Source organism: Nelusetta ayraudi, unplaced genomic scaffold, assembly GCF_046127955.1.
Source record: "Nelusetta ayraudi isolate G7.1 ecotype Tasmania unplaced genomic scaffold, CSIRO-AGI_Nayr_v1 ptg000087l, whole genome shotgun sequence".
Classification (NCBI taxonomy): domain Eukaryota; kingdom Metazoa; phylum Chordata; class Actinopteri; order Tetraodontiformes; family Monacanthidae; genus Nelusetta; species Nelusetta ayraudi.
Genome location: NW_027466137.1, coordinates 41196 through 66434, shown reverse-complemented (window position 1 = coordinate 66434; position 25239 = coordinate 41196). Strand labels below are relative to the sequence as shown.

The following is a 25239-nucleotide window of genomic DNA, read 5'->3' as shown; positions in this document are numbered from 1 at the left end:
TTTTTAGAAATTGAGCGATAAAAGTAGATAAAAACAGATCCGGATTTGATGCAAAGAAATGCATAATAATAATGATAGTAATAATGATAATACTTCAACAGAGGACATCCAGTGTAAAACAGTAGAAAACAAGTTCCAACAACATGTAAGACAGTGACACAAAACCGATGCGTTGCCAGTTCGACAACAAGTCAAAGCCTTCTCGTCTTCTCTGGGATCTTCGTCTCTTTCTTTTTTGGTAATATGTTTTTGGAACAGCCATCAGCCATTTCTGAAACATACGTCATCCTCAACTTCTCTCAACCCACCTGCAAAACCTCCAAACCCACAGCAGTATTTCATCTTTCACCTCACTCTCCCAAATTCACTTGCACGTGTCTGAAACTTTCATGTCTTCGTACTGTTTCTTTGACGCCTCACTTCCTGCACGACAACCTCCACCCACGCTCCCCCCCACCACCAGGTCGAAGATCCTCAAATCATAGCGCCCGGACTGACTGATAAAACTCAGCACTTTGAAAACACGGCCGGGCATCACGTGCTCGACTCCGCTCTGTGGGAAAAGCCTTCATTTCCTTCACGCTCGACGGCTAAAAGTCTCAGTGGAAGTTTTATCTCTTCTTCTTCTGCTGCCGCAGCGCCTTCCTCCTCTTGAGGATCATGTCGTGGAGCCTCTCCAGGCCCTCCCTCAGTCCGTCCCCGATGATGGCGCAGGCCGGCTGCAGGTGCCAGGGCGTGGCTGGGCCCAGCTCCTTCAGCGCCAGCAGCTTCTCCACCTCGGCCAGGCCCAGCGCGTGCCTCAAGTCCTGCTTATTGGCCACCACCAGCAGCGGCACGCCCTGGTTTTCCGAGGTCTTGGCGATCTTGTGCAGCTCCGTCTTGGCCTCCTCCATGCGCTCCGCGTCCACCGAGTCCACCACGAAGATGATGCCGTCCGTGCAGCGCGTGTACGACTTCCACAGGGGGCGAAGCTTCTCCTGGCCGCCCACGTCCCAGAAGTGGAAGGTGCCGGCGCCGTGGCCGCCCAGTGACAGCTTCACCTTCTCGGCATTGAAGCCCTTGGTGGGCACGGTGTTGACAAACTCGTTGAACTGCAGCCTGTACAGGACAGTAGTCTTCCCGGCCGAGTCCAGGCCCAGGATGGCGATGTGGAACGACTGGAGGAACGGGATGTTGGAGATGAAGCCCGACTGCTCAGACAAGCCGTTCCCCATCTCTCCTCCTGGGGGCGGGGGGCGGGGGGGCGATGATGACGACGATGTGGGAAATTTGATCCGATGCGCCGCTAAGAGATCCTCTCCAAACTGACTCCAGCGATCAGCTGGAAACAAAAGACATGTTTACTGTGGCAGGACAGCATGTGGCCACTAGGGGTCATTACGAGTTGATGAAAACATACATTTCCAATATTTCCGCTTTCTTGCAATACATCAGAAGTGTGAATGGAGTAAAAAAAACAAAAACAAAAAAAAACAACTCAGGATAGATGATAGATGCCTTCAGTGGTTTAAAGAGAAGTGCAGCCATCCGATTGGAGGCCTCAACACGCCTGTCAGCACAGGAGAGATTACAGCTTTGTGATGTTTGCTTCTGCTGCTTTGGCAACACTGGCCGCCTTTCTCTTTGTCGCGGCTCGGTCTCCCTCAGCCAGCTGAGCTCGGCTGTCATGACTGTTTACAGATTATTTATCATGGCGTGTAAACCAGCGGCAATAAGTGGCCCAACTCGAGGCCTCGTTCTAAATCAATACGTGTGTGGCTGGTGACTCGGGGCTGAGCCACTGGCCGGGAATTGATTGTTCAACGTTTTCACCGTGCACAAGTGAAGACAAGTCTTAGAAAGTCAACAGATGGAGCAACAGTTATGTAACGTCCATCCAAAGTTTTCAAACACAGCGCCGGTCGAGGCGTCTGCTCATACCTGACCAAGAAAGGCAAAAAGCTGTGGCCAGCTTTAGAGGAGAGGATGTTTTTTTATTATTATTATTATTATTATTATTATTATTATTATTATTATTATTATTATTATTTTAAAATCTGTCACATGTCCGTTTTGAAAGTAAATACCTTTTATTTTATTCTATTTATTTATTTATTTTAACCGCACGTGCAGTAAAACCCCGTAGAATTGGCGCTATCTAGTTGTCACGCACGGCACATTTTCAGAACAAATCAGCAGGGCCACAAAATGTCACGTCACACGGGGCCTAAAGTCCGCCACTGCGCTGAGAAAACGCCCTGAAACATACCTGAGACCGGCGGAACCATTCACGACTTTGACCTGACTAATTGTCCCAACGTGGACTTCACCCAGACCACAATCTCAGGGGGAAACAAACAAACAAACAAACAAAACCTCCATATGGTGTGAACGGCACCGTGGCGTTCGCAGCCCTTTCATTCTGTCAAGTTCCATGCAGGAATCCACGGTGTCACTACATTCCTCCGCAAGGCTGCCCGGTCAGGCTGTGACCGAGGTTCGGTGCGGCAGTGATCGGATTCTAAAAATGCTTGTTTTGTTTTGTTTTTTTTGTTTTTTTTAGCTTGTTTTCGTTTTTCAGTCACGCCCAGGCGCGAGGTCGTGCGGAATTCGGACGGCTGACTGACCATTTTTCACGGCAGGTGAACACAACGCATGCGGCTCCCTGTCAAAAAAAACAACAAAAAAAAACAAACATTTGGACACGTACCAGTGCGACAGATCCGTCGAGAAATCGTTGGATTTCGATTCCGTCCAAAGAGACCGCGTCCTTCCCACTTCCCATCCGCCCTCAAATCGAAAAGAAAATCTGCATTTCCGAAATGTGTCACGGTCAAAAGAAAACAACAATCAGGAATTTAAAAAAAAAAAGAGAGAATCCCTCCGCGGCTGCACCGACACCCTCACTGCCGTCCCTCCATCCGCCGAGCCCAGTGTGGCTCCCTGGCCGCTGACACTGCTGTCAGGCTGCCGGTTCCGCCCACTTTAAAGCAGCGGGCCAACGGGATTGGTGGAAAAGGGCTACTTCCTGTCAGCTGATAAGTCGAGCCTAACTGTAGCTCACGCGTCTGCCCGGGAACCTGAATCACCTGTTGGCTGCGCAGCTCGTCACCCCATTTCCTTTTTTTTTTCCCCCTTTAAAAAAACAAACAAACTAATAATAATAATAATAATAATAATAATAATAATGAAAAATAACCGAGTAAAGCACAACCGCCGGCATACTTGTTACTGTATTCTTGTCACAGACAGACACAACACAAGACCAGCCGATGACATGAACAACCTAAACTCTTATTGGCGGCGTTCACGGCAGTGCAAACGGACGTCTAACTCAGTGTTACGGTTGAAATAGTAGTTATAGTAGTAATAGCTGCTAGCCGTTAGCAGCTTGGAACATTGACACTGCAAACTCACCGTGGATTCAATGCGGTCAGTCGGTGTGTTTTCCCTTTCCCCCTGATGGGCAGAGGGATTAGTGTGTGTGTGTGTGTGTGTGTGTGTGTGTGTGTGTGTGTGTGTGTGTGTGTGTGGGCGCGCGCGCGCGCTGCAGCGCCGCCCAGCCCAGCCCTAATACTCCGCGTGGTGTTTTTGTTTGAACTCATTGGCCAGAGGGACGTGAAGGCACCGCGATCGCGGAATCACAGTCGAACGTGGTCAAGGTGGCTGAATTTTATTTATTTATTTATTTATTTATTTTTATTATGTTATTAATAGCCTCCATTACTAACAGCAATTCTATCCGGGCACTCATGTTAAAGATCAAATTATTGCTTCGTGTTTGTCCTTGATTTAATGTAGAGTTTTTTTTGTTTTGTTTTGTTTTTAAAGATATGCCAGGTTATTTTTTTTAATTATTTATTTCTTAACTCGTATGGCCACTCCTGAAATCCATCAAGTTCTACTAGAAGAGAACAGATGATGATGATGATGATGATGATGATGATGGTGGTGGTGGTGGTGGTGGTGGTGCGCTGACATAGTTTCACTAGTTTTGTGTGGTAGACCTTTGTTAATGTATGTCTATGGTTATGTTGGTATTTACAAAATTCCTAAGGCTTTACAGATTCAGGATTTATAGACCTGGTTCAACTTTATGGCCCGAAGAATCTCACAACTCCTCTTTTGGACTCAGCGTGTTAACAGCTGCACAGACATTTTCCCGTCCACCACCAACAGACTGCAGTGCAAAAGAACAAAGATATTAGTCACGCCGCAATAAGCTTAGAGCAACACATGGCAGCGGGTGGGCCGTGTGGTTTGAAGCAGGGAATATTTCTGCTTTATATTTAGTCTTTGAGCTATGCACAAAGTCACAGATGACCCATTAAAAACACATGTGCAGCCTCCTCAGATATACACTCCACACCAGCCTGTCGTGTTTATGATTCCTGGGATGCTGGAGGAACAGCTGTCGGCAGACTTCATCCTCATGGTATGAAGACTATCGTGGCACCACACTCGCTGCATGCATGAGGAGTGACAGGATTCTTTCACTCCCTCAGTATGTCAGAACCAAAGAAAAATGCTCAGCGAAGGTTCCAACCCCCCCCGCCCCCCTCTCTCTCTCTCTCTCTCACTCTCTCACAAACACACACACACACTCACTCACACAAATTCAATTGCCTACATGTTTAAATAAACGGGGTACTTTTAGAATAATTCAGGTAGAAAGGCTCCTGACTGATTTGACAGTTTCTCCTCCACACGCTTCAGAAACGCACTGTACGCTCCTCTTCTTCGTCTGTGTCTCTGTAAAAAAAACAAACAGAAACAAACGACCAGTCTGTTGTTACCATAACCTTTGCATAGCCATTGCCCCTTGCTCGAAGGAGTTGGACGAAATATGCAAACGTTAAAGCAGCTCTTGGTAACCTTCGGTGGGAATGGCGACGTGACGAAGTCAACACGCCGCAGCGCCACTGCCTCTAAATAAAAGTGTGACGTTGCCGTATAGTGGTTCGTCCGGTGTGTCGGGTCGCGCTTGAAAGTTACGCAGTGCAGTTACAGCTGGCACAACCCCCCCCCCCCCCCCCTCCTCTCGCTGCCGAGGCGGCACCATTGATCCTATTAATCCTTTACCGACCGCTTTACTGAGTTTGGAAGCATCATTTTATGGTGGAAAGGTTACCTAGAGCTGCTTTAAGCTGATGTAGTGATGAAGAGCTGTCACTCACAGTGTAAGACACTGGTCTCGGGGGCCAAGGTGACTGCGGGAGTACAAGTCTGGATTCCCAGCGAGGCCCTGCAGGTTTAGTAGTCACCATCTTTGTCTTCAAGTCCCTGAAGCTGAAGTCTAATTCAGATCTAATGGTCCGAACTGGGGGGGGGGGGGAGAAAAAAAATTCACTTTCTTAATGTGTTGCTTGCACCCTAGAGATGAACCCAACTTGCACTTGTCTTGATAAACGAATGTACAGTTGATTTGATAACCATATATTTTTTTAATAGTGAAAGGAAACAGTCTGTCCACTTACTTGTATCCAAATTCTTTAATTTCAAGTTGAGATTCCCAGGATCGCGGTCAAATGTAGTGACAAAGTCTGGTTGGTCGTCTTCAAGCTATAGGAGGTTGTATACTTTTTCATTCACTGCCACCTTGTGGTCAAATTTGACACTACAACAGTCAAAAGCCCCAAGATGGAGGAGTACTTATGTGATGCCTTTTGCCTTCCAGGTTTTTATTTTTTTCCAACAGAGTGAGAGACACTTGAAACATAAAACGTAAGCATAAAATAAGTCAGCAAACGAGTCTTGTTTTCAAGAGACTTACAGGTCTGAAGTCATGTGGTTCCGGGTTCTTGTAAGGAGCTGCAGGGAATTTGCCGTTCCGGACGAATCTCAGCTCGACTTCCAGAGTGTCGGGTGGCCTGTAACGTGTGATGAACTTCCGAGGCTCTTCCTTCCGCTGCCGTGTCTGCAAAACTACCGGTACAACTGTTTGAGTTGCCTTCGTTCGCCGAGGTTTGGACGAATTTGACAGCATCTTCTCGTCTCTGCTCTGAGGAACCTTCAGGCACTTGAACAGTCTGATGGAGAAATCTGGAGGCCTGGAACTCAGCTCATGACTCTGGTTCACTCTGTCACCGCGGTTGATCCACTTACGTCTCGCAAGAGCGAGATCCTGACTGGCGGAGAATTTGATTTTGTCCTCAAAGCGGATGGAGGTCAGCGGTACTGGAAACCTGCACTGAAACATTTCCCCAAACGTCTCACCAGAGGAGGCTCACTGGTCTGAACCCGCTGAAGTTGGTGTTGTTCTGCCGGTTCTCCAGGAACAAGAAGCAGATGGAGGACTGCAGCCGCAACACATAATAAAAAGGGTTGCTTGGTAACAAAGGCCTCAAATCCTCTTGACAAAAAAAGAAGTTGCAGTTTGGTGGTCTGAGCCAAACAAAGAGGAGCCTGGCAACGAGACCAACAAAGTGGCTGCCACACTGGAGGAATCTTCTACTGTAACTTTCTGGTCAACTGATGTTGTTATTGACAGAGTGCACAGCCTTGACAAAACTGTCTTCGCTGTGAAATTGTTCAATACTTGCTGTGTGTGTTAATATTGGCAAAATATTGATGCGGGGACGGTGTTGGTCTTTGAAGTGTGTGAATAGCGAGCTCGTCTTTTTGTTTAAACCTCAAATCAGTTGATGTGCGGAAGATATTTTCAGTGGATTGTAATGTCTCAGAAAGCCACTAGATGGCAGCATGTCGTAGAGTCCACAGCAGTTGCCTGCAGCAATCCAAACAAGTCATTGTGGCATTTGACATGATGTAATATAAACTATTTATTTTTTTTGAATAAATTTAAACATACATGGCTGACTTAGAAATAAGACTGCAGAGCTCCACATAGACCAGCACCTGCTGTAACCTCAGAGCTCTTGGCTGTTGTGACACTGCAGAAAGTCCCTCCTTAAATAAACTCCCATCAAGCAGGGCCCTGCAAAGATTTTCCAGAGCGCCGTCACAGTGGCCGCTTTGCTTGTGCCGACACACAGAGGGCCGACACCAGGGGGCAAAGGCAACGAGAAACCTGAGCCAGGAGCCTACAGAGGCTCCTTTCGACCCCTGGGCGCCCAGTTCAGCCTGGGAAACACCTGCACTGCCGTGTCCACTGACATGTACAGCTGAAGGGACAATGACGGAGCCTCAGCGGGTCTCCGAGGACGATCGGGATGAGCCGTCTGTCGACCGGCCTCTTAGATCTGACTGCAAATCTGACTGAAAGTCTGACTCATTGCATTGAAGTTCTGCGTTCACACACACACACGCACACAGAAGTACGATGGATCACTCAGACCATGAAGTGTAGAGTTGATTTTTTTTATTTCATCGATCAGTTACACTTGAAATCAAGCTGATATTGTTAATTGTGAAATATGATATTGGATGCATTCAACTACTTTTTCAGTATTTATTTATGTCAATGTAATGGGACATGATTGAACCGCCTTTAAAGCCTTTTATTGTTGGCCTTATTAGCGCTCTTCTACCCCACACCTTGAGGGGGCAGTGTCATACTGTTAAACCTGCAAACTGTGGCTAAACGATATGATTCTTCTGATAGTGTTGCTTGTTTTTTTTGTTTTGTTTTTGTTTTTTTTTCTGGGGGTGGAACAGGGTGTGGGGGGGGGGGCTTTTGCAAAGGTTTTAATTAAGTGTCACTATTGCATCCTGCCAGTGGATCAGATACTGTTTGTACCGATTGTGCTTCAACAGGAGTTGCGATGATTGGTCCCGTCTGGAAAAGACAAACCCAACTGACCCAACAGTGACCCAGGAAAAACTCCCCAGGCCCCAGGTTGCAATTATTCATTCACCACCATTTTTCAACTCTTTATTCCTTTTCCTGCCCTGCTCGCTCTCTTCATCTTGTGCGCGTCCGTCGACTCTCATCAGCTTGGGGTAATTGCATCGTTTAGCTGATCACATTCCCCCGGAATACTGCGGTGCCGCCACATCTCCCACATCTCCCTGTCTGATTATAATGAGAGTAAATTACACAAAATGAGCCTGTGTGTGTGTGTTTAAGCATCACATGGGCTAATCAAACCTTATTTGTTTACCTGCCCTTTGCCTTCTTTGACTTAGGAAGAAAGTTGCAAACTGACGCTGGTCACGCTGGGCCATCCAGGAAACTGCCTGAGGTCTTAACGTCCCGTTGTGTAAGACGGAACCTGATGACTTCTCCAGGCTGCTCGCAGGTTGACGTTGCTGGAGATTTACAAGGCGAGGAGATGAAAACTCTCTTTGGCTGCAAGCTTCCCATTGGCTCCCTGCATAGCTGCAGAAATTATCATCCAAACTTCTCCACCTGCACTAAGTGAAGTAGACGTCAGCAGTTTTAAAATTGTTTTGAAAGGGGGGGCGGGGGGGGGGCATCTCGTCGTTTTTTTTTTTCTTGCAAGGCAGCAGAAGCGCTAAACATTCCAAGTCTGGGTCCTTACAGATCCATCTTGAAAAACTCTGGTGCAAATTGTTTTCAGAGTATGACCCGAACCCACCATCTTCCTTTTAACTGAAAGAGGTGGAGCTACTGCAAGGGTTTGGCTGTGACACAAACAGGAAGCTGTTGCTGCTGCTGCTGTTGCTGCTGTTGCTGTCTTGTGGACAATATGGACAACAGTCCCTCATTAAAACCAGAGAACAAGGAACTGAAGACTGCAAAATCTTTTGGAGGGAGAAGCAAGGAGTCGCTGCCAGACTCAGTGGAACAATGGAAACATGCTGTCAGGAGAGGAGGTGAGCGTGATATTTCAAACCAGTCCTGGTTCTTGGCCCAGCCTGTTTTCCCTCCAGAAAATCCTGCAGCATCTGTTTTAACAGTTTATGTGGCCATGAAATATCACCAGTCATCAGCAAGCTTCTGAATTATAAAAGTCCCTTTGTTGCTTCTGTTGGCTGTACAAAGTGTCTGCCAAGACTGTTCATTTCCCCAAATCAGTCCTCTGTTAGGTCACAAAGTGTTGATTTCCAGAACAACTCTCCCAGGTCAGTGGCCACGCCCCCAGCCAGGTGCTGGCTTCGCCCTGTGGGACAACTCTGTTTTTGTCCTCTAAAGTCAGTTTTAGCAGGAGGCCGTAAATAGAGAGATAAATATCATTTATTTTTATTATGTGGGAGTTGTGGTTGTTTTTTTTTTTACTGTTGTTCATGTAAGGCTGTTTTGACTTTCTACTAATTCTCATCGTTATGTATTTAATTCCGCAAATAAAAAAAATAATAACAAACAGTTCTAAACATTTCACTGCACTGATCATCTGAATTTAGCTCTGCCTCGCCTCAACGTCCTTCTTTAGAAGAGTTTATTGACATTTACAAGTAGTCCCCGCCCCTTAAAAATAGTAGACAGTTAGCTGTCAGCCATGGTTAAATCGCCTTTTTTTTTTTTTTTTTTTGTTCTTTTCAATTATCGAATTTGATTGAATTAGTCGATTCTTTGACGCACTCTCCGGCACGTTGATGTCTTCACAAAAAAGCCCCCACGGTGCCGGAGCAAACCCAGTCGCGGGTCACCTGAGGTTGATCCTCTGATGCCAATGTTGCCCCTCCTAATAACTCGCTGTGATGCCGCGCGCCTGCAGCCGCGCAGCCCCGCGCGGTCAGCCGCTGCAGTCTGGGAGCAGCCCCCGCAGTCCTCCCACCGTCAGCCCGGCTACAGCGACGCTCCACTCCGGCTCGGCTGCCCCGGACGACCGGACGCCCTCCCTGGTCTCTTCCTCTTCTTCTCCTTCTCCTTCTTCTTCTTCTTCTTCGCCAGCCAGCCAGGGCGGAAGCAGTCACGACGTGTCAGCGGTTTGAGGAGTCGCGCGCCGCCCGCCGAGACGCACCCATGGGGCTGCAGAACTTTCTGGGACTTCTGCCGTGCGTCGTGTTTCTACACGCGGTCCGAGCTCAAACGGGTCAGTGCAGACTCTGGCATGCAATAATTGTTGGAGCACAGGAGATGTCGCTGTTTGTCGTGTCTGTGCTCGTGACGGGTCTCTCGTGGTAAACAACAGAAACTTTCATCTGAGCTTCGCCGTCACAATGTTGCCAATGTCGGTTCGAGCTCCACTACGGTGGCCCTGACCGGCCAGCTGTCATAGTGTGTGTGTGTGTGTGTGTGTGTGTGTGTGTGTGTGTGTGTGTGTGTGTGTGTGTGTGTGTGAGCAGCTCTGACAGTCCGCCCCGTCAAGGCGCTATCGCCTTTCACTTGACCTGCGGGTCACAGTGGCAGGAGAGCAGAGGTGTGAAATCTCAGTTGTTCGTGCAGGAAAACTCCCGTCTCAAGTGTTTTAGGGACGAGTCAGTGTCCGCTTCCAGTGGGTCTCAAAGTGAGGAAATCCTACAGTCGCAAGGCGTTTCTGTCATGTTTCAGTCAGACAATTTTGTCCGCTAATTGGTCAGCGGATGAAAGTCAGACGCGTGCTTTTCAAGATTGATCTGCAAGACTTCAGACAGGAGGAATCTTGCTGTGCAGGGTTTGGAAGTCGGAATACCACCGGTTGATGCTGAGGATATTTGTTTGTATTCTCATCGGCACATTCTCTCATTTTTTATTGCCGCTGCAGTTTCAGAACCCGGCTTTCTGGCTCGGGGGAGGGAGATTGATGTTCTTCCTGTTTTGCAGGCCTCCCTCCAGAGTGTTTGCCTGGTGGTCATTCCATCCTTCAGGACCCCTACCGCAGCGCCACCTTCAGCTCCAGCTGGCTGCAGCAGTCGGCCCTGCAGGAGTTCATCTGCGACCACTCCCTCACCCCGGGCTGGTACCAGTTCCAGATCTTCGACAAGCCAGCCAGCATGCCCACCAAGTGTGTGGAGGTGGGAAGAATGGTGGTTTGTCACAGACAGGATGATGCATTTCAAGGCCCAGTGGGGCACATCCAGAGCCGTCGTGGCCACACATCTGCCTCCTCTAAACAGTCCCAATTGTGTAAAAATGGACTTTGCCAGTGTTCCATAGTGTTACTCTCTATCCTGTCAGTGAGAGTAACACTGAACTGACACAGTACTGGAACCCGGGCCCTTTGTGACGTCACAGAGGGCGCGGATGACACTTTTCTCAGGTTGGTGAGCGCACCTCCAGCTATGCGTTGGCTCCGACCCTCTGACGCCGTCTTTGTTTGTTCTCCCTTTTAGACGTGACGCAAAAGGCCCAGCGATTACATCGCTTGAAGCAGGGAGGCCGCAAACACCGGGCTAAATGTCAACCTGTTTTGTGAGCTATTCAGAGATGCGAGGCTGCTCCACCGCAGCCCCGGCGATCTGAAGATGGGTGGCTTATTGGCCCTTGAATCAATCAATCAATCAATTCAGTGATTTGGTAGACGTTTAGAACTGCACTGATTATGTTTAAATTAAAAAAAAAAAAAAAAAATAGTCTGCTTCCAGAAAGTATCCAGAAGCTGTTTAAAGTCAGAGTTAGTCAGTACCATTTTAGAGGGGTTTGCATGTTTCATAAAGAAAAGGTTAGGATGAATTTAAAACAAAGAAGTATAACAATAAAAGGTGTGAACCTATGGAATTGAACTGTAAAACACTCTATATGTTCAAAGCAAAATTTAGGAATAATATCAGTAAATATGAAACAAAGTCATGAACATAAGCACTATTATTAGAATTGTTGTTGTTGTTGTTGTTGTGTTACTGCTGATACAAATTCTGAATATTTATTTTTGCAAGTTTTTCATCTTGCTTTTCTCTGTTTTTCCTGTCTTATTAATGTAAGAAGGGTCGGCAAAATAAGCAAAGGCTTCAGCCTGCACCTTTTTGCTCGATGTATATCATCATAATTATCCTATTGTTTTGTTAATGTTTAAAGCAGGTGCAATATTGAAAACGACCGAAATGAACTCGCTAAAATAAACTCATCCCACCAACACTGAGTTGAGTTACTTTTGAATGAACTTTTGAAGTTAAATTGAGTCATTTTTTTGTCCTCTTCGTCATCGTGCAGGTGAACCGCTGTGGGACCCAGGCTCCGGTCTGGCTCTCCCTGGCTGAGGGTGAGTCCTTGCCGGGGCCGCTGGAGCTCAGGCAGCTGACGGCCTGCGCTGCCTGGCACTCCTTCCCTAGCGGCGGCGGCGGCAACGGCAGCACAGACTGCTGCATGTTCCGCATCCCCGTCAGCGTCCGCAACTGCGGCAGCTTCCTGGTGTACCTGCTGCAGCCCACGCAGGCTTGCATGGGCTACTGTGCAGAGGGTAGGAGGCTCCAGAGTGCTCCAGAGGGCTCCTGTTTATTAGTCAAGTGTGGGGGGGTTGGGGGGGGGGGTCTTCTTTTTTTTTTCTCTTTTTCCTCATGCAATCTGAAAAGGGGAAAACAACCAACATTTCATCTGTGTTTCCTCTCCTGCTCCTCCATCTGTCCAGCAGGGATGCAGGATGCTTTGCCCGCTGTGTCGCTGACCTGTGGCCCCGGTGAGGTGAACCAGGACGGAACATGTAAAAGTTAGTGCCCCCCCTCCCCACCCCCCCTCTCTACTCTCTGCATTTATGAGCCTGGTGTTTGACTCCTGGTATCAGGTCAAAACAATGGGAGGGGTTTGGGGGGGTGGAGGGGGGTGGAGGGGGGTGGAGGGGGGTGTTGCCAGGCAGCCAGGAATGCAGTGTCAGGCCCCTCGCTGCTCCTCCTAATGAGCGGAGCATGTGGGGCGGCCCTTCATCACCGCTGTCATCATCCTCATCAGCAGCACGGAGGTCACCGTCATCTTCCTTTTCTCAACTCCACTGTCTTTCTCAGTGGCATGATTTTTATTTTTTACGTTGATAAGAGCTTAGTGCCCTAAATACGAAACGCACTGTCAGGCAGGATTCCTTAAACATGTTTACACACCGGACCTTTCAAAGCGCTACTTCCACCTCCTCGTGACTTTTCACACATATGTTGCATATATGTAAAAAAAAAAAAAAAAAAATCATCGCTATATGCACAAATTATCAGCATACAGACAGTTTTTTTTCTTCCTCTTCCTCTTCCTCCTCCTCCTCCTCCCTAGGAGGCTCGTCTCCCCGTCCTGCTCCTCCTCCAGATGCACCATCAATCATCGCGGAGATGACGGGCGGCGCCGTCCACCTGAGGTGCAGCTTCGCCGTGGTCGCCGCCGGCTCCGGCAGCTCACTGGGTCACGTGGTGGCTTGGTCCCGCCTCTCGGGTCCTGAGGGCAGGAGGGAGGAGCTCAAGCGGGAGACCACCGTCCAGACGTCGGCCCTCATCGAGCTGGACGGCTTCAACCTGCGGCTGGGAGACAAGGTGGGGCGCTGGTCCGTAGGGACGGGTGTGACGGGTCACCTCGCTCCGTCACAATCAGAAACAGAACCTTTCAACTCTCAAGTCTTGCTTGTCCACTCTCCCGAGCGCCTGTTCGTCGTCTATTCAACTGGACCTGAATGTGCGAGCAAATAAACCTGTCAAGTTTTAAGTTCACAGGTCTGCGCCTCGTCATGCCAGCTGGTGCTCCGCCCACCAATGGGAAGCCTCGATCCATGGCCTCCCGGCTGAACTGGCGGCAAAGAATCTGATTGTCCCGTCAGACTGGGCAGATTGTCGACGTTCATTATGTCCTGAATAGATTCCAGCTTAGCTTTTTTTCTCGATGGGGATAAAATATAAAACTCAATGCAAATCCAGTCCAATAAAAGTTATTTGGTTTTCCTACCCATGGAATGGTCCTCATTTATATAGAAGAACATACATAGACAAGGCTCTTGCTACTGGTTAGCTGCCATCTTGCGCCGCAATATATTTCTAAGGAAGCCTGTGTGGAGAGTCCAGCCCGCCTGACAAACAGTGCATTTCATATTTAGGGTGATTTTGCCTGCATCCTCAAATAAACCAACAGAGAAGAAGGTGGACAACACATCCAGGTTTGTGTGCGCAGGCCGCCGTAGTTTACAGGCAAGCTCGGGAGGGGGAGGGGGAGTGAAAGAGCGCTGCAGTCTAAAATATAACCACTCGATGTCACTGTTTCCTCTCAAAATAATCCAGATGTTACACACGTTAACCTTTGACAGTGAAGGGAAAGCATTAAGTTTCATATTTTGTCCCTTGAACAAAGAAAAAAAAAAAACCCAACTGGAATCCGTCCGACTGTCTGGGATTAACAGGTAGCCAATTAAAAACAACCATCTCATCTCTGCTCCTCTGCTCTCAGATCTTCTGCTCCATTTCCACTTTCTTCCTGGATTCCCCTAACAGTCACAGTTCTTGGGTGGAAAGCCAGGAGTTCTTTGCTGGGATTCGGGTAAACGGCAGTAATCTGCTTGATTATATCGTAGTTTTTTTCAATAAAGTCCGATGTTTTTGGACGGATGTTTTTCACCACAGCTGCGACCGGAGGCCAACAGCATTTGGGAGGACGGGCGGCTGTACGAGCTGGCGGTGGAGAGCACTGTTCCCGTACCGTGTCCGGGAGAGGTGGCGCCCCCCGCAGGAGCACGCTGCGCCCTGACCCTGGAGCTCGCCACGAGCGGCGAAGGTGAGGGGGAGGCTCGGCAGAGAGTCCAGTCAGAGCCGGTTCCTCACTGTCTCCGTTCTCCTGTCGTCTCCTGTGGAAGGTAGAGGAGGCCTGCAGGAGGCAGATGTGTCTCTGTCCTCCTGCCTGGTGCACCTGCCTCAGGTTCCCTGCGGGGGCGGCGTCTGCAGCCGAGCCCTCGTCCACTTCAGCCCCGTCACGGACTTTGTCAGCGACGGGAACCGGACGACTCGGATCTCTGCTGCTCCCATCAGCTCCCAGAGTTTCCTGTGGAACGGATACTCGCCAGAACCTGCCGAGGTAAACCCAACAAATCTGCAGGCTTGCAATTCATTAAATTCAGCCGTAGGTCAGTCGTCGTGACTCCCGGTCCTTCAGTCAGGACTCCAGGGGGAGCCACCTCACATCAGTGAACATCCAAAAACCTCTTATATTTAGCCCTGTGTTTACAGCCACCTTGCTGAAAGCAATGTTTTGTTGGATCTTCCACGTGTTTGGAAGGTAAACGGACTGCACTGATGTAGTGCTATTCTAGCACTCTACAAAGGCCTCTCATTAACCCATCCACACACACATTCACACACCAATGGAAGGGGGGAAAAAAGTCAGGCGGTGTCAGGGGGCGGAGCCAAAACCTGGTCGTGGTACGTGGTAGTGGCGGGGCTCCGTATCAGTGCCTTTGTGACATCACAGAGGGCTGCTATCCAAAACTCTACTTTCTGAAAAATGAATGTGACAGCAGATGAAGTCAAACCTTAACTTCCTCATTATGAGTCGCAGCAGCATTAGTAGAAAACACCGGTGACTTGAATTTTGCATCACAACTACCTGATGATATTCAAAGCTTTTCCTATTCTATCGGTGTTTTTGAAATGTTTCCTTGTTTTTAACGTCACACCGCTTTCATGGCGTGAAAAATCACTTTCACTCCGCTGTTCTGAGTGTTCTGGTCCTGGATCAGGTTTCCTCTACAGTAGTTGAGGCTGTGTTGCGTCCTGGTGTCACTTTCAGGTGACGGTAAACGACGTCCCCGCTGCCTACTGCTACTCCTTCACTGACCCTCACGTCATCACTTTTGACGGCAGGTATTTCAACCCTGCAAACATGCAGCTCACCACTGAGATCACAGAGTTTACAGGACTGCCCAGAAAATTAGACAATCCTGAAAAGGTTGCTGTGTTTTTCTGCAATTCAACTTAAAAGGTGAATGTGGCATATTATATAAAGGAATAATATGCAAATCAATATATTCCAAGTTTTTAAAGTATTTTATTTGTTTTTACTTTGGATTTTGCTGATCAGTTCATGCGGCTTAAAAAAAAAAAAAAAAAAACTCAAGTTCAAAAATTCAGAAAATTAGAATGTTACACAAAGTCAAATCTTTATGAAAATCTTAATCAGCAAAGTTGCAACAAGGAGCTGCTCGAGATTTGTCAATTTGCGTGGAATGGCTCAATAGAATTTGTTGCTTTCATCTTTTATGTTAAATTGCCAAAATAAAACAACTTTTACTGGATATTCTCATTTCTTCGGGTAGCTCCTGTATTTACAGAATAATAACGTGTGAGCTATTCCCTCTTCCTCGCTCCGTTCCCCCCTGCAGGCGCTATGAGAACAACCAAGTGGGAACCTTTGTCCTGTACAAGAGCAGCTCCGGGCCGCTGGAGGTCCACGTGCGTCAGTGGGAGTGCGGCAGCCTGGTGCACGCCGCCTCCTGCGCGTGCGGCTTCGCAGCGAGGGACAGCGGCAGCGGTGAGCTGGTGGCCTTTGACATGTGCGGCGGCGAGGTGGGGGAGAGCAGACCTCACCTCTCTGTGAAGCAGAGGGGAGGGGCCAGCAGGAATGCCGTTCGGATCGCAGAGTCCTACCAGGGACGCAAAGTCACCGTGAGCAGCCGCCTGGGGTTACTTTCAAAATGTTCGTGGATCGGTTTGGTGGGGACCCTGCAGGGGGCGCTGTGGCTTGTGGTTACAGAGCCCCTCCCCCGTCCCCTCTGTCCTGACGCCAGGTGAGCTTCTCATCAGGAGCCTTCATTCGGGCCGACGTTTCAGACTGGGGGATGAGTTTGACCGTGAGGGCCCCTGGTTCGGACCGGCGCCACACTGAGGGCCTCTGCGGCACCTACGACGGAGATCCGGCAAACGACTTCCAGTCCACAGGGGGCGCCGCGCTGCAGGACGTTCAGGCTTTCATCTCAGAATGGAGGTCAGCGACGTTAAAACACACGTCTGTGTTTGGTGTAAACGGGAACATTTTTGAGGACGTTTTCAAAAATGTGCGGTTCCCACAAAAAAGAAATCTGTCTCTGTGTAAAACGGCCCCTTAGAGACAAGTTGACGGGTATGAACGCACAATGCGGCCCACTTTTCAGCCAGCTGAGGGAGGAGAAGATGGAGGCAGAACTTACATGAGTAATGCACTGTTGGAAGAAGTCTATTGGCACTTTTGATTTATGGATTTGCACCTTTTTGCTGCACTTTTGTAAACTTACCTCAAAAAAATAAATGTTATTAAATCAAAATTGTTCATTTTCGCTATTGTGGGGATGGATCCCTGACGTTGACCTGGGCCAGTGGTCACAATAGTGGGGCCAGTGAGAGACAGACATATTGAAAACCGTGAATCCACCTGACGTGAGTGGTCAGCGTCGGCTGCTACTCACTTCTGTTGCAGTTAGTGTGCTAATGCTAATGCTAATGCTAATGCAAAGCCTCCCTTCTCCTTTACCTCCGTTCCTCCCTTGTCCTCCTTTCCCGGTTCCTAGACTTGGTCCAGGCAGCAGCCTGTTTGACACCGAGCCCCCACCTCTGAACGTGACCACCGCCGGCCCTCGCAGGTTCTGCAACTGTCAGCCTGGGTCCCGCCCTGCATCGCCCAAGACCCAGCCCTCATCAGCCTCCTCCTCCTCCTCCTCCTCCTCGCACTCCAACGCCACCTGCTGGCACCATGGCAACGTGCGTCTCTCTGGCATCATCCCCACTCGGGACGTCACTGCCGAGTACTTTGGACGGCCCTGGAATCAGGGCGGAGACCGTCACCCTCCTGGGAGGAACTTCTCCTCCAGGGGCGGAGCTTCAGCAGTGGGACGCAGCCACCGTCACAACTTTCGGCGCCAGAGCCTCAACCAGGCTGACCTGGAGGCCGCCGCCTACTTTTTCCCGGAGGACCACGAGGCGGCAGCCCCAGGGGGCGTGTCCCCGACCTGGCCCACCCCGTCGGGAATGAGCGAGCAGCAGGCCAGGGCTCTGTGCCAGCAGGCCGTGGTCAACTCCAGCTTGGCGTCCGGTTGTCGCCCCCTGCTGGCCGAGTCCGTCCTGGCCCAGGCGGTGTCCATGTGCGTCAGTGACCTGCGGCTCAAGGACGAGCCGTCGTGGCTCGACGCCACCTTGCCACTGCTGGAGAACGAATGCGAGCGGCGGCTGGTGGAGAAGGGGAGGAGCCAGCAGGAGCATCAGGAGGCTGCGGCTCTGCTCAGGTGCCCCAACATGTGCAGCTGGAACGGCCAGTGTTCCGAGTGGGGCTGCTTGTGCTTCCCCGGGTTCGGCTCCTACGACTGCAGCGCCATCTCTGGTAGGAGGTCAAAAGCAGGAGAAAATGCCTTTTCTGCAGCCGTTTAATCTTGCAGAAGTTTTTGTTAATTTTCCAGATTTAGGTTGTGATGTTGGTTGACGTTGATAATTCAATCCTTGTTGAAAACAAAGTTTTCTCTAAAAAAAATCTGTGTCTGTGTCAAAAAACAGCATTCAGATGTCTTCCGATATTCTCAATAGCTCCACGATCCTCCACGATAATCCATCCCGTGGTAGATCCAGTCTTCACCGGCAGCACTTAAAGCTTTGCTCTGCTCTGAACGGCTGTGCAGACCAGATCCCGGAGATCAGGGAGCTGGAGACGGAGGGTCTGTGCGACGTCCGGCAGGGCGACTGCTCCACTGTGCAGGTCTTCGGTCAGGGCTTCAGGAACTCCCACCAGCTCAAGTGTGAGTTTGTCAAAGAAAAGGTACTTTGAACTGAGTCGATGGAATATGAATATTGATTATTTATTTGTGTATTTATTCATTTATTTATTTATTTATTCTGGGAGAACATCAGAGGTGTGACGTCTCTCCGTCTCCTGTGCGTCTCTCCAGTTTGAGGACGGCGACTGGCTGCCGGACAAGCCCCAGTTTGTCCCGGCTGTCTTCCTGGACCAGGCGGCTATGGAGTGCCAGCTCCCCCTGGAGGACGGCCGGGTTCCCGCGGGCCCGGAACCCGACGCCGCCACCGACACCAGCAGGCCGCTGGCTCGCTGGCAGATCAAGGTCAGCCGCTTCCGTTTCCTCCTGCAGCCTAATGTCTCCGCTCATCCTCTCCTCATCCGTCACATGACCCTCGACAGGCGGCACATCTGGCGCTGCACCGACAGCAGGCAGCCAGATGTGAGTGTTTGCTCGCCGCTTTACGCCCCGCCTCCGGAGCCTCTGTAACCAAGTCTCGTCCGCCGCCCAGGTGTCCAACGACGGCCACGGCTACAGCAACGCCAAGATCCTGACGCTGTACGACGGAGCCTGTCAGATCTGCAGCCTGGACACCGAGGGCATGTGCAGGCTGAGGGTGAGACGTCTTCTGTTGCTCTCACGTCTGGTTTGCGTCATCACAGCCGCCACCGCACACCCCACTCCCAATGTAATATTTATGTCCACAAGGTTTCGGCCTGTCTCTGCCTTTTGTCGAGTCCCACTTCCAGCCACTTGTGATGTATCATGCTTGCGGCCTACGGAGCATTTTTTTTTTTTTTTTTTTTTGGTCCAAGAGAGGGAGCAAAACTACATTCCTTCATCAAGCTGTCTTGTTTGAATTTGTAAAAGGTCTTTTTCTGACAAGTCACTGCTTTGCTTGCCGAGGCTCTCGGTTCCTCCAGAGGAGAGGTGTGGCCACGGGAAGCCCCTTCGCACCTTCTTTTGCAAATCTGTACATGTCCTTTTTTTTTTGAAGAAGAAGTTTACATTGACACCAAAAATGAATTTAAAAATAACATTTTGACACGGAAATGTTTTCTAGATGTTGTGTGGGTTCTCTGGCGTGGCAGTGCGGATCAGTTAAAGTTGTTTTTCAATCATCTAAATAAGTGTTCTAAATTTCTCAAATTCACCATGGATTTTGACTCTAATTGCATCCGTTTCCTTGATTTATGGATCATACGTGAAAAGAATGTGCTTCACGCTGACCCTTTCACTGAGCCTACAGCACTGTCATCATCATCATCATCATCATCATCATCATCATCATCATCAAAATCATCAAAATCATCATCAGCTGACGACGAGGAGATCTTTTTTTTTTTTTTTTTCTTCCTTCCAGGAGAAAACGTGCAACATTGACGGCCTGTGTTACAGCGAGGGCCAGTCAAACCCCAGCAGCCCCTGTCTCAGGTGCCGCCCCGACTCGTCCACACACAGCTGGACGACAGCAGACAGTGAGTCCCTCCGATGACGGCAGCACTCTGGGGGTCCTGGTGTGGTCGGTCTGACCCCCCGGACTCCACTTGATGGTCTCATCACTTGCAGGGAACCAACCTCCGGTGCTGCACCCGCCGCCTGCGCTCCGCTCCCTCCAGGGCCACAACTTCTCCTACCAGCTGCGGGCTCGGGACCCCGAGGGCTCGCCGGTGCTTTTCAGTCTGGACTCCGGCCCCAAGGGGGCGTCGCTGTCACCGGCCGGCCTGCTGACGTGGAAGGCCGCAGCCGGAGCTTCGGACACGCACGCGTTCCTGCTCACCGCAAGGGACGAGTGCGGCGCAGAGACCAGAGCTTCCCTGCAGGTAAACACTTTGTGTTTGGATGGTCTTGAATCCTGATTAAAGCGTTTTATGTCCCCGAATACACAGGAAATCACCATGAAGTTTACATTTCTCATCATTTTTATTATCATACCTTTAGAAATGAGCCTGGTGAGTGGAGCACAAATCATTTGGAGATAGGAATATCAAACACGCTTATCACCAAATGTGATTGTGATAAACTATTTTTCATGGAATATGTATTTATTTGTATACGTTTCATAGTTTAAAAAAAAAACAAAACAAACTTGAATTCCTTGCTGTTTCTTCTGCTTATTTTTCTACACCAACATCCCAACTCAAACCTGCCGGGATGAGTTTCTGGGTCCAAAGGAGGAGGACAAGATGACTGAGGATGCTCGTGATAGAAATCTCTGAGCTCCGGCTGAACTGGAGCCGCTTGCAGGTCGATTGTAATCCTGCTCGTGCCTCCTCCTCTCGCTGCCAGGTGACCGTGAGCGCCTGCCGGTGTCTGAACGGAGCTTCCTGTGTGGCAGGTGCGGCGGGCGGCGGTGGGACGTCCCGCTGCCTGTGTCTGGCAGGGTTCACGGGTGACAAGTGCGAGGTGAACGTGGACGACTGCAAGCCCAACCCCTGCAGGCTGGGACGCTGCCTGGACCGAGTCGACTCCTTCACCTGCATCTGTCCGGCAGGCACCACAGGTGAGGGACAGACGCACCTGCAGACCTTTCGGTCAATTCTAATTTTAATCATCAACTTATTTATTTATTTTTTTTCAATTCAGGCCGCACCTGCAGAGGAGACATTGACGAGTGTGCCTCCTGGCCGTGTTTCCCAGGAGTCCGCTGCAACAACACCATGGGCTCCTTCTCCTGCGGCCGCTGTCCTTCCGGATACAGCGGCGACGGAGCAAACTGCACACGTAGGTTGACCGCAGAGCTCGGAGGAGGTTGAGATTAGATTAGATTGGAGAAGAATCAACTTCACTGTCATTGCACCTGTCACAGTGCAGCGAGCATCCAACCACAGTGCTTAGCAGTGAATTAAATACAAATGAACAGAATATACTATATACACTATACATGTATATATACACGTATGTATATTTAAATGAATAATTCAACTGTTGTACTGCACTTTGTACTGTATGTACAGAATATAACAGGTTGAAAGTATACAAATATCGCAGCTTGTGCCTGAATGCAGGACAGTTATTGGCAGCGATGCAGTGTGTACTGTATGATGTTGAGTTGTCCTCTAACTTGCAGTGTGTTACAGGTCAGGGTGCAGACGGCCCACTTCGCGGCACCAAGCCAAATTCCAGCAGAAAGACTCCGCCCACTACTCCCTCCTCCTCCTCCACATCCTCCTCCAGACGACTGGCCGGTGGGTGGAGCCAGCCAGAGGTGGGCGTCTCCAGTGCAGACGGCAGGAGGGCGACAGCGCCGCAGACCCCCGCGTTTGGGGCTCTGCCCACAGAGGAGGGGCCAGAGGGGGTGGGCCCGCCGCGCCATGTGACCTGTGCCGACTCTCCCTGCTTTCCCGGCGTTCCCTGCGAGCCCATCGCTGCCGCCGCCACCTTCAGGTGTGGTCGCTGCCCTTACGGCTACACCGGGGACGGAGTCGCATGTCAAGGTGCCTGTCGCCCCTGCTGCTGATTGGTCGAACCATTTGGTCCTCCGACCCTTTCACAACATTTTTGAAAACCTGCAGCTTTTTGCTATCTCTTCGTCTTCCTCATCTTCATTTCAACGAGTAAAGCCTGTGTTTGACTGCAGCCGTGTGCAGGTTCCCGTGCGGCAGGAACACGGAGTGCACGCTGCCCAACACCTGCACCTGCAGACCAGGGTACACCGGCTACGGCTGCCACATCGGTGAGATGGCGGGAAGACAGAAAAACCTCTCCGGGAGGAGGGAAGAGCATCACTGACCTTCGTCTGCCTTCCTCTCAGCTGTGTGTCGACCCGACTGCAGGAACCGCGGGCGGTGTGTGAAGCCCAACGTGTGCGAGTGTCCGGCCGGCTACAGCGGCGCCGCCTGTGAGGAAGGTAGGCACGCATACACACACACACACACACACACACACACACACAGCTCGACTAGATATCAGCTTCATGCATCAGTGTGTGTGTGTGTTTGTGTGTGTGTTTGTGTGTGTGTGTGTGTGTGTGTGTGTCTAGCGAGCTGCGAGCCGCCGTGTCGACACGGAGGCACCTGTCTGGCCAGGAACCTGTGCACCTGCCCTTATGGCTTCGTGGGACCCCGCTGTGAAATCAGTGAGACGCTTCTCTATGAAATATGAAGCTTTAGCTTTGAAATATTTGTAGTCGTAATAATTACGTAATTATGTCCGACGTCTGAAGGGAGTTGAATCACCCAAATCAAGTGTGTGTGTGTGTGTGTGTGTGTGTGTTTCAGTGGTGTGTAACAGACACTGTGAGAACGGAGGCCAGTGTGTTTCCCCGGACGTCTGCAAATGCAAACCTGGCTGGTTCGGACCGACGTGTAACTCAGGTGCCGAGCTGCTGCCAAGACTTGAATGGATGGACGAGTGTAGAGGTGCAATTAAAGTGTGTGTGTGTGTGTGTGTGTGTGTGTGTGTGTGTGTGTGTGTGTGTGTGTGTGTGTGTGTGTGTGTGACCGACCCTCAGCTCTCTGCAGTCCCGTCTGTCTCAACGGTGGAACCTGCGTCAGGCCCGATGTGTGCGCCTGCCCTGCAGGCTTCTACGGCTCGCAGTGTCAGATCGGTAAGCCTCCGAGATGAAGCCCCCCGTGCTTCACTTCTGCCCTTGGATGTGTCGCCAGCCACCAGACAGTGCACTCTGGCTGCAGTTCCCGCCCCGTCAGTCTCATCAGTTGACTGCTGAAGGACACAGTCGCTCTTCAGAGTCGTGGGGAGCTGACCAGCGTTCCCATTAATTGGTAAAAAAAAAACACTCAATTCTGGAAAAGTGACCACTTGTGAATCTCTCTCAAGTTGGTGGCCACACCCCCCGCCCCCCAGCCAGGTGTTTGCTCCGCCCTCTGAGTTGTTCACCTTGCTTTTGCACTCCTTCCTGTTGGACTGCAACAAAGCATCATTTCTAGTTTTTGGGGGGTTGAAAGTTTTGCGGCGCGGCCTCTAACAGAGGGCTAACTGGACCGCTGGGCGACTCCTCTTTGGAGTCTGTGTTGCAAAAAATAAAAGAATCAATAAATAAAAATCCAAACCTCAACATTGTGAAAATGGTCAGCGTGTGGTCGCTGTGCTTTGCAGCCGTGTGCAGCCCCCCCTGTAAGAACGGAGGCCAGTGCAGGAGGAACAACGTCTGCTCCTGCCCTGAAGGCTACACAGGGAAGAGGTGTCAGAGGAGTGAGTCCCGACCCCGCACCCTGTCTGTCTGTCTGTCTGTCTGTGTGTGTGTGCGTGCAAGATGACGGTGTAACCCCATGTGTTGCAGGTGTGTGCGACCCCGTGTGCATGAACAGAGGCAAGTGTGTGGGACCCAACACCTGCTCCTGCGCCTCAGGCTGGAGGGGGAGAAAATGCAACATACGTGAGCGGCATTCATTTTCTGTGCACATGATCTGACAGCGCGGGTCGACAGCGAGACATCCACCAGGGAGGCGTAACATAGAGACACTGTGGAAACTGTTTTGATAAGAAGGAGGGGAGGAACTTCAAAGAACAAACAAAACAATAAAAAGCTTTCCAACGACCATCAATCACATGACGGCGTCCATGCTGCAGCCGCCAAAGCTCACTGGCCTGCAGGAACTTCCTGTTTCTGTCTGGAGCTCCACCTCCTCTCCTCGAAAGACTCTGATTGGTCATACTTTCAGCAGCTGAAAACTATTTCACAATCAACTTTAAATACGGATAAAGTTGCCAGCCCTTGTAAAGTGTTTGTTTTTTGGGGGTTTTTTTTGCATCTTTTCGTGGCCGTCGCAGATTCTGATGTGCTTCTCTTTCTTTGGCTGCAGCCGTTTGCCTGCAAAAATGTAAAAACGGCGGCGAGTGTTTGGGACCAAACACCTGCCAGTGTGCCACTGGCTGGGAGGGGCTCCAATGTCAAACAGGTGGGTTCATTCATCAGGTAGTAAATTTGAATAGAAAGTTGTTTTTTTTTTTGTTTGTTTGTTTTTTTTTCACCCCTCTCTGAAATCAAACCCTTGTTGTCAGCGGTGTGCACACGGCGCTGTCTGAACGGCGGCCGCTGCGTCCTGCCCGACTACTGCCACTGTCGCAGAGGCTTCAAGGGCCCCACCTGTGCACTGAAGGTCAGCGCTGGAGCCTTTTCATTTATTTTTTCACTATTTATTTTGCAAATAAACGATGCTATTTTGCTGCGGCACAGATGTGTAATCTTGACAAAGACTATATCGTACAAAGACTTCAGGGTGTAGCTCGAGTCCAGTCAACTGAGTGCATTTTGGAACACCAGGGGGCAGCATAGAGAAGCTCAGGGAGCACCGATAACGATGAACTGGATGGACGCAACGATGCTCATGGAAAACAGCCAGTTTGATACTTTTACCGACTTTGACATGTTTGTGTTCTCGACCAGACCTCCGTTTGAATGCTTGCTGTCTGACATCTCGGAGGCAAAGCTGATTTGCTTTACGCTTCATGTTTGCAGGTGTCACGAGTGTGAAAGCAGCGGACAGCGGCAAGCAAAGGGAGAGGATCGTTGCCTGTTCCTGTGTATGTGTGAACAGATGGACGGGATGTGTTGCACTTGTCGTTGTGCGTCTTTGTAACCCACTACCTCGAGGCTCCCAGTGACTCATCAGCTCACTGCACAATTTAACCAGACTAGTTGCCCCCCCACCCCCCTTTTTCTGAACTGAGGTAAACTATCTTTTTATTATTTCCAACAAAAGACAGTTTGCTTTGCTTTTTTTTTTTTTTTTTTTTATCAGCGTTTTGGACTTGATGTTGCATTTATTACTCTTTCCTTTCATTTCCTCCATTATTCTAAGTTATATGTAGTATTTAAAAAAAAACAAAAAAAAAACAACAGCTTTTTCACTTTGAGTTTTCACGTAAT

The 25239-nt window shown here is 49.9% G+C and overlaps 3 protein-coding genes across 4 annotated transcripts; 1 reads left to right on the top strand and 2 right to left on the bottom strand.

Annotated features, from left to right (window-relative positions):
* Positions 1–227: 227 nt before the first annotated feature.
* On the bottom strand, positions 228–3491 carry arl4aa (ADP-ribosylation factor-like 4aa). Of its 2 annotated transcripts, none has more exons than XM_076045763.1 (2): positions 3397–3491; positions 228–1321 (listed from the first exon to the last, which is right to left on the bottom strand). In XM_076045763.1, exon 2 carries the CDS (start codon positions 1212–1214, stop codon positions 612–614), a length of 603 nt encoding a protein of 200 aa, XP_075901878.1. In that variant the 5' UTR covers positions 1215–1321; positions 3397–3491; the 3' UTR covers positions 228–611. The 2 variants fall into 2 exon arrangements, with proteins under 2 accessions (XP_075901878.1, XP_075901877.1); XM_076045762.1 differs by lacking the exon at positions 3397–3491 and adding an exon at positions 2690–3066.
* A 1053-nt stretch (positions 3492–4544) lies between these two features.
* On the bottom strand, positions 4545–6178 carry cunh7orf78 (chromosome unknown C7orf78 homolog). The gene is made up of 4 exons (XM_076045792.1): positions 5753–6178; positions 5457–5541; positions 5157–5299; positions 4545–4731 (listed from the first exon to the last, which is right to left on the bottom strand). The coding sequence occupies exons 1-4, from the start codon at positions 6176–6178 to the stop codon at positions 4633–4635; spliced, it is 753 nt and encodes a 250-aa protein (XP_075901907.1). The 3' UTR covers positions 4545–4632.
* Positions 6179–9463: 3285 nt separating this feature from the next.
* Positions 9464–25086, top strand: vwde (von Willebrand factor D and EGF domains). Its single transcript, XM_076045759.1, has 29 exons — positions 9464–9878; positions 10589–10779; positions 11915–12152; positions 12959–13209; positions 14111–14200; positions 14284–14434; positions 14514–14731; positions 15443–15516; positions 16035–16317; positions 16440–16636; positions 17196–18001; positions 18294–18430; positions 18561–18731; positions 18919–19023; positions 19771–19885; positions 19977–20230; positions 20697–20910; positions 20994–21131; positions 21488–21844; positions 21988–22083; positions 22162–22257; positions 22390–22485; positions 22628–22723; positions 22861–22956; positions 23466–23561; positions 23650–23745; positions 24173–24268; positions 24372–24469; positions 24829–25086. The coding sequence occupies exons 1-29, from the start codon at positions 9809–9811 to the stop codon at positions 24841–24843; spliced, it is 4941 nt and encodes a 1646-aa protein (XP_075901874.1). The 5' UTR covers positions 9464–9808; the 3' UTR covers positions 24844–25086.
* The last annotated feature ends 153 nt before the right edge of the window (positions 25087–25239 follow it).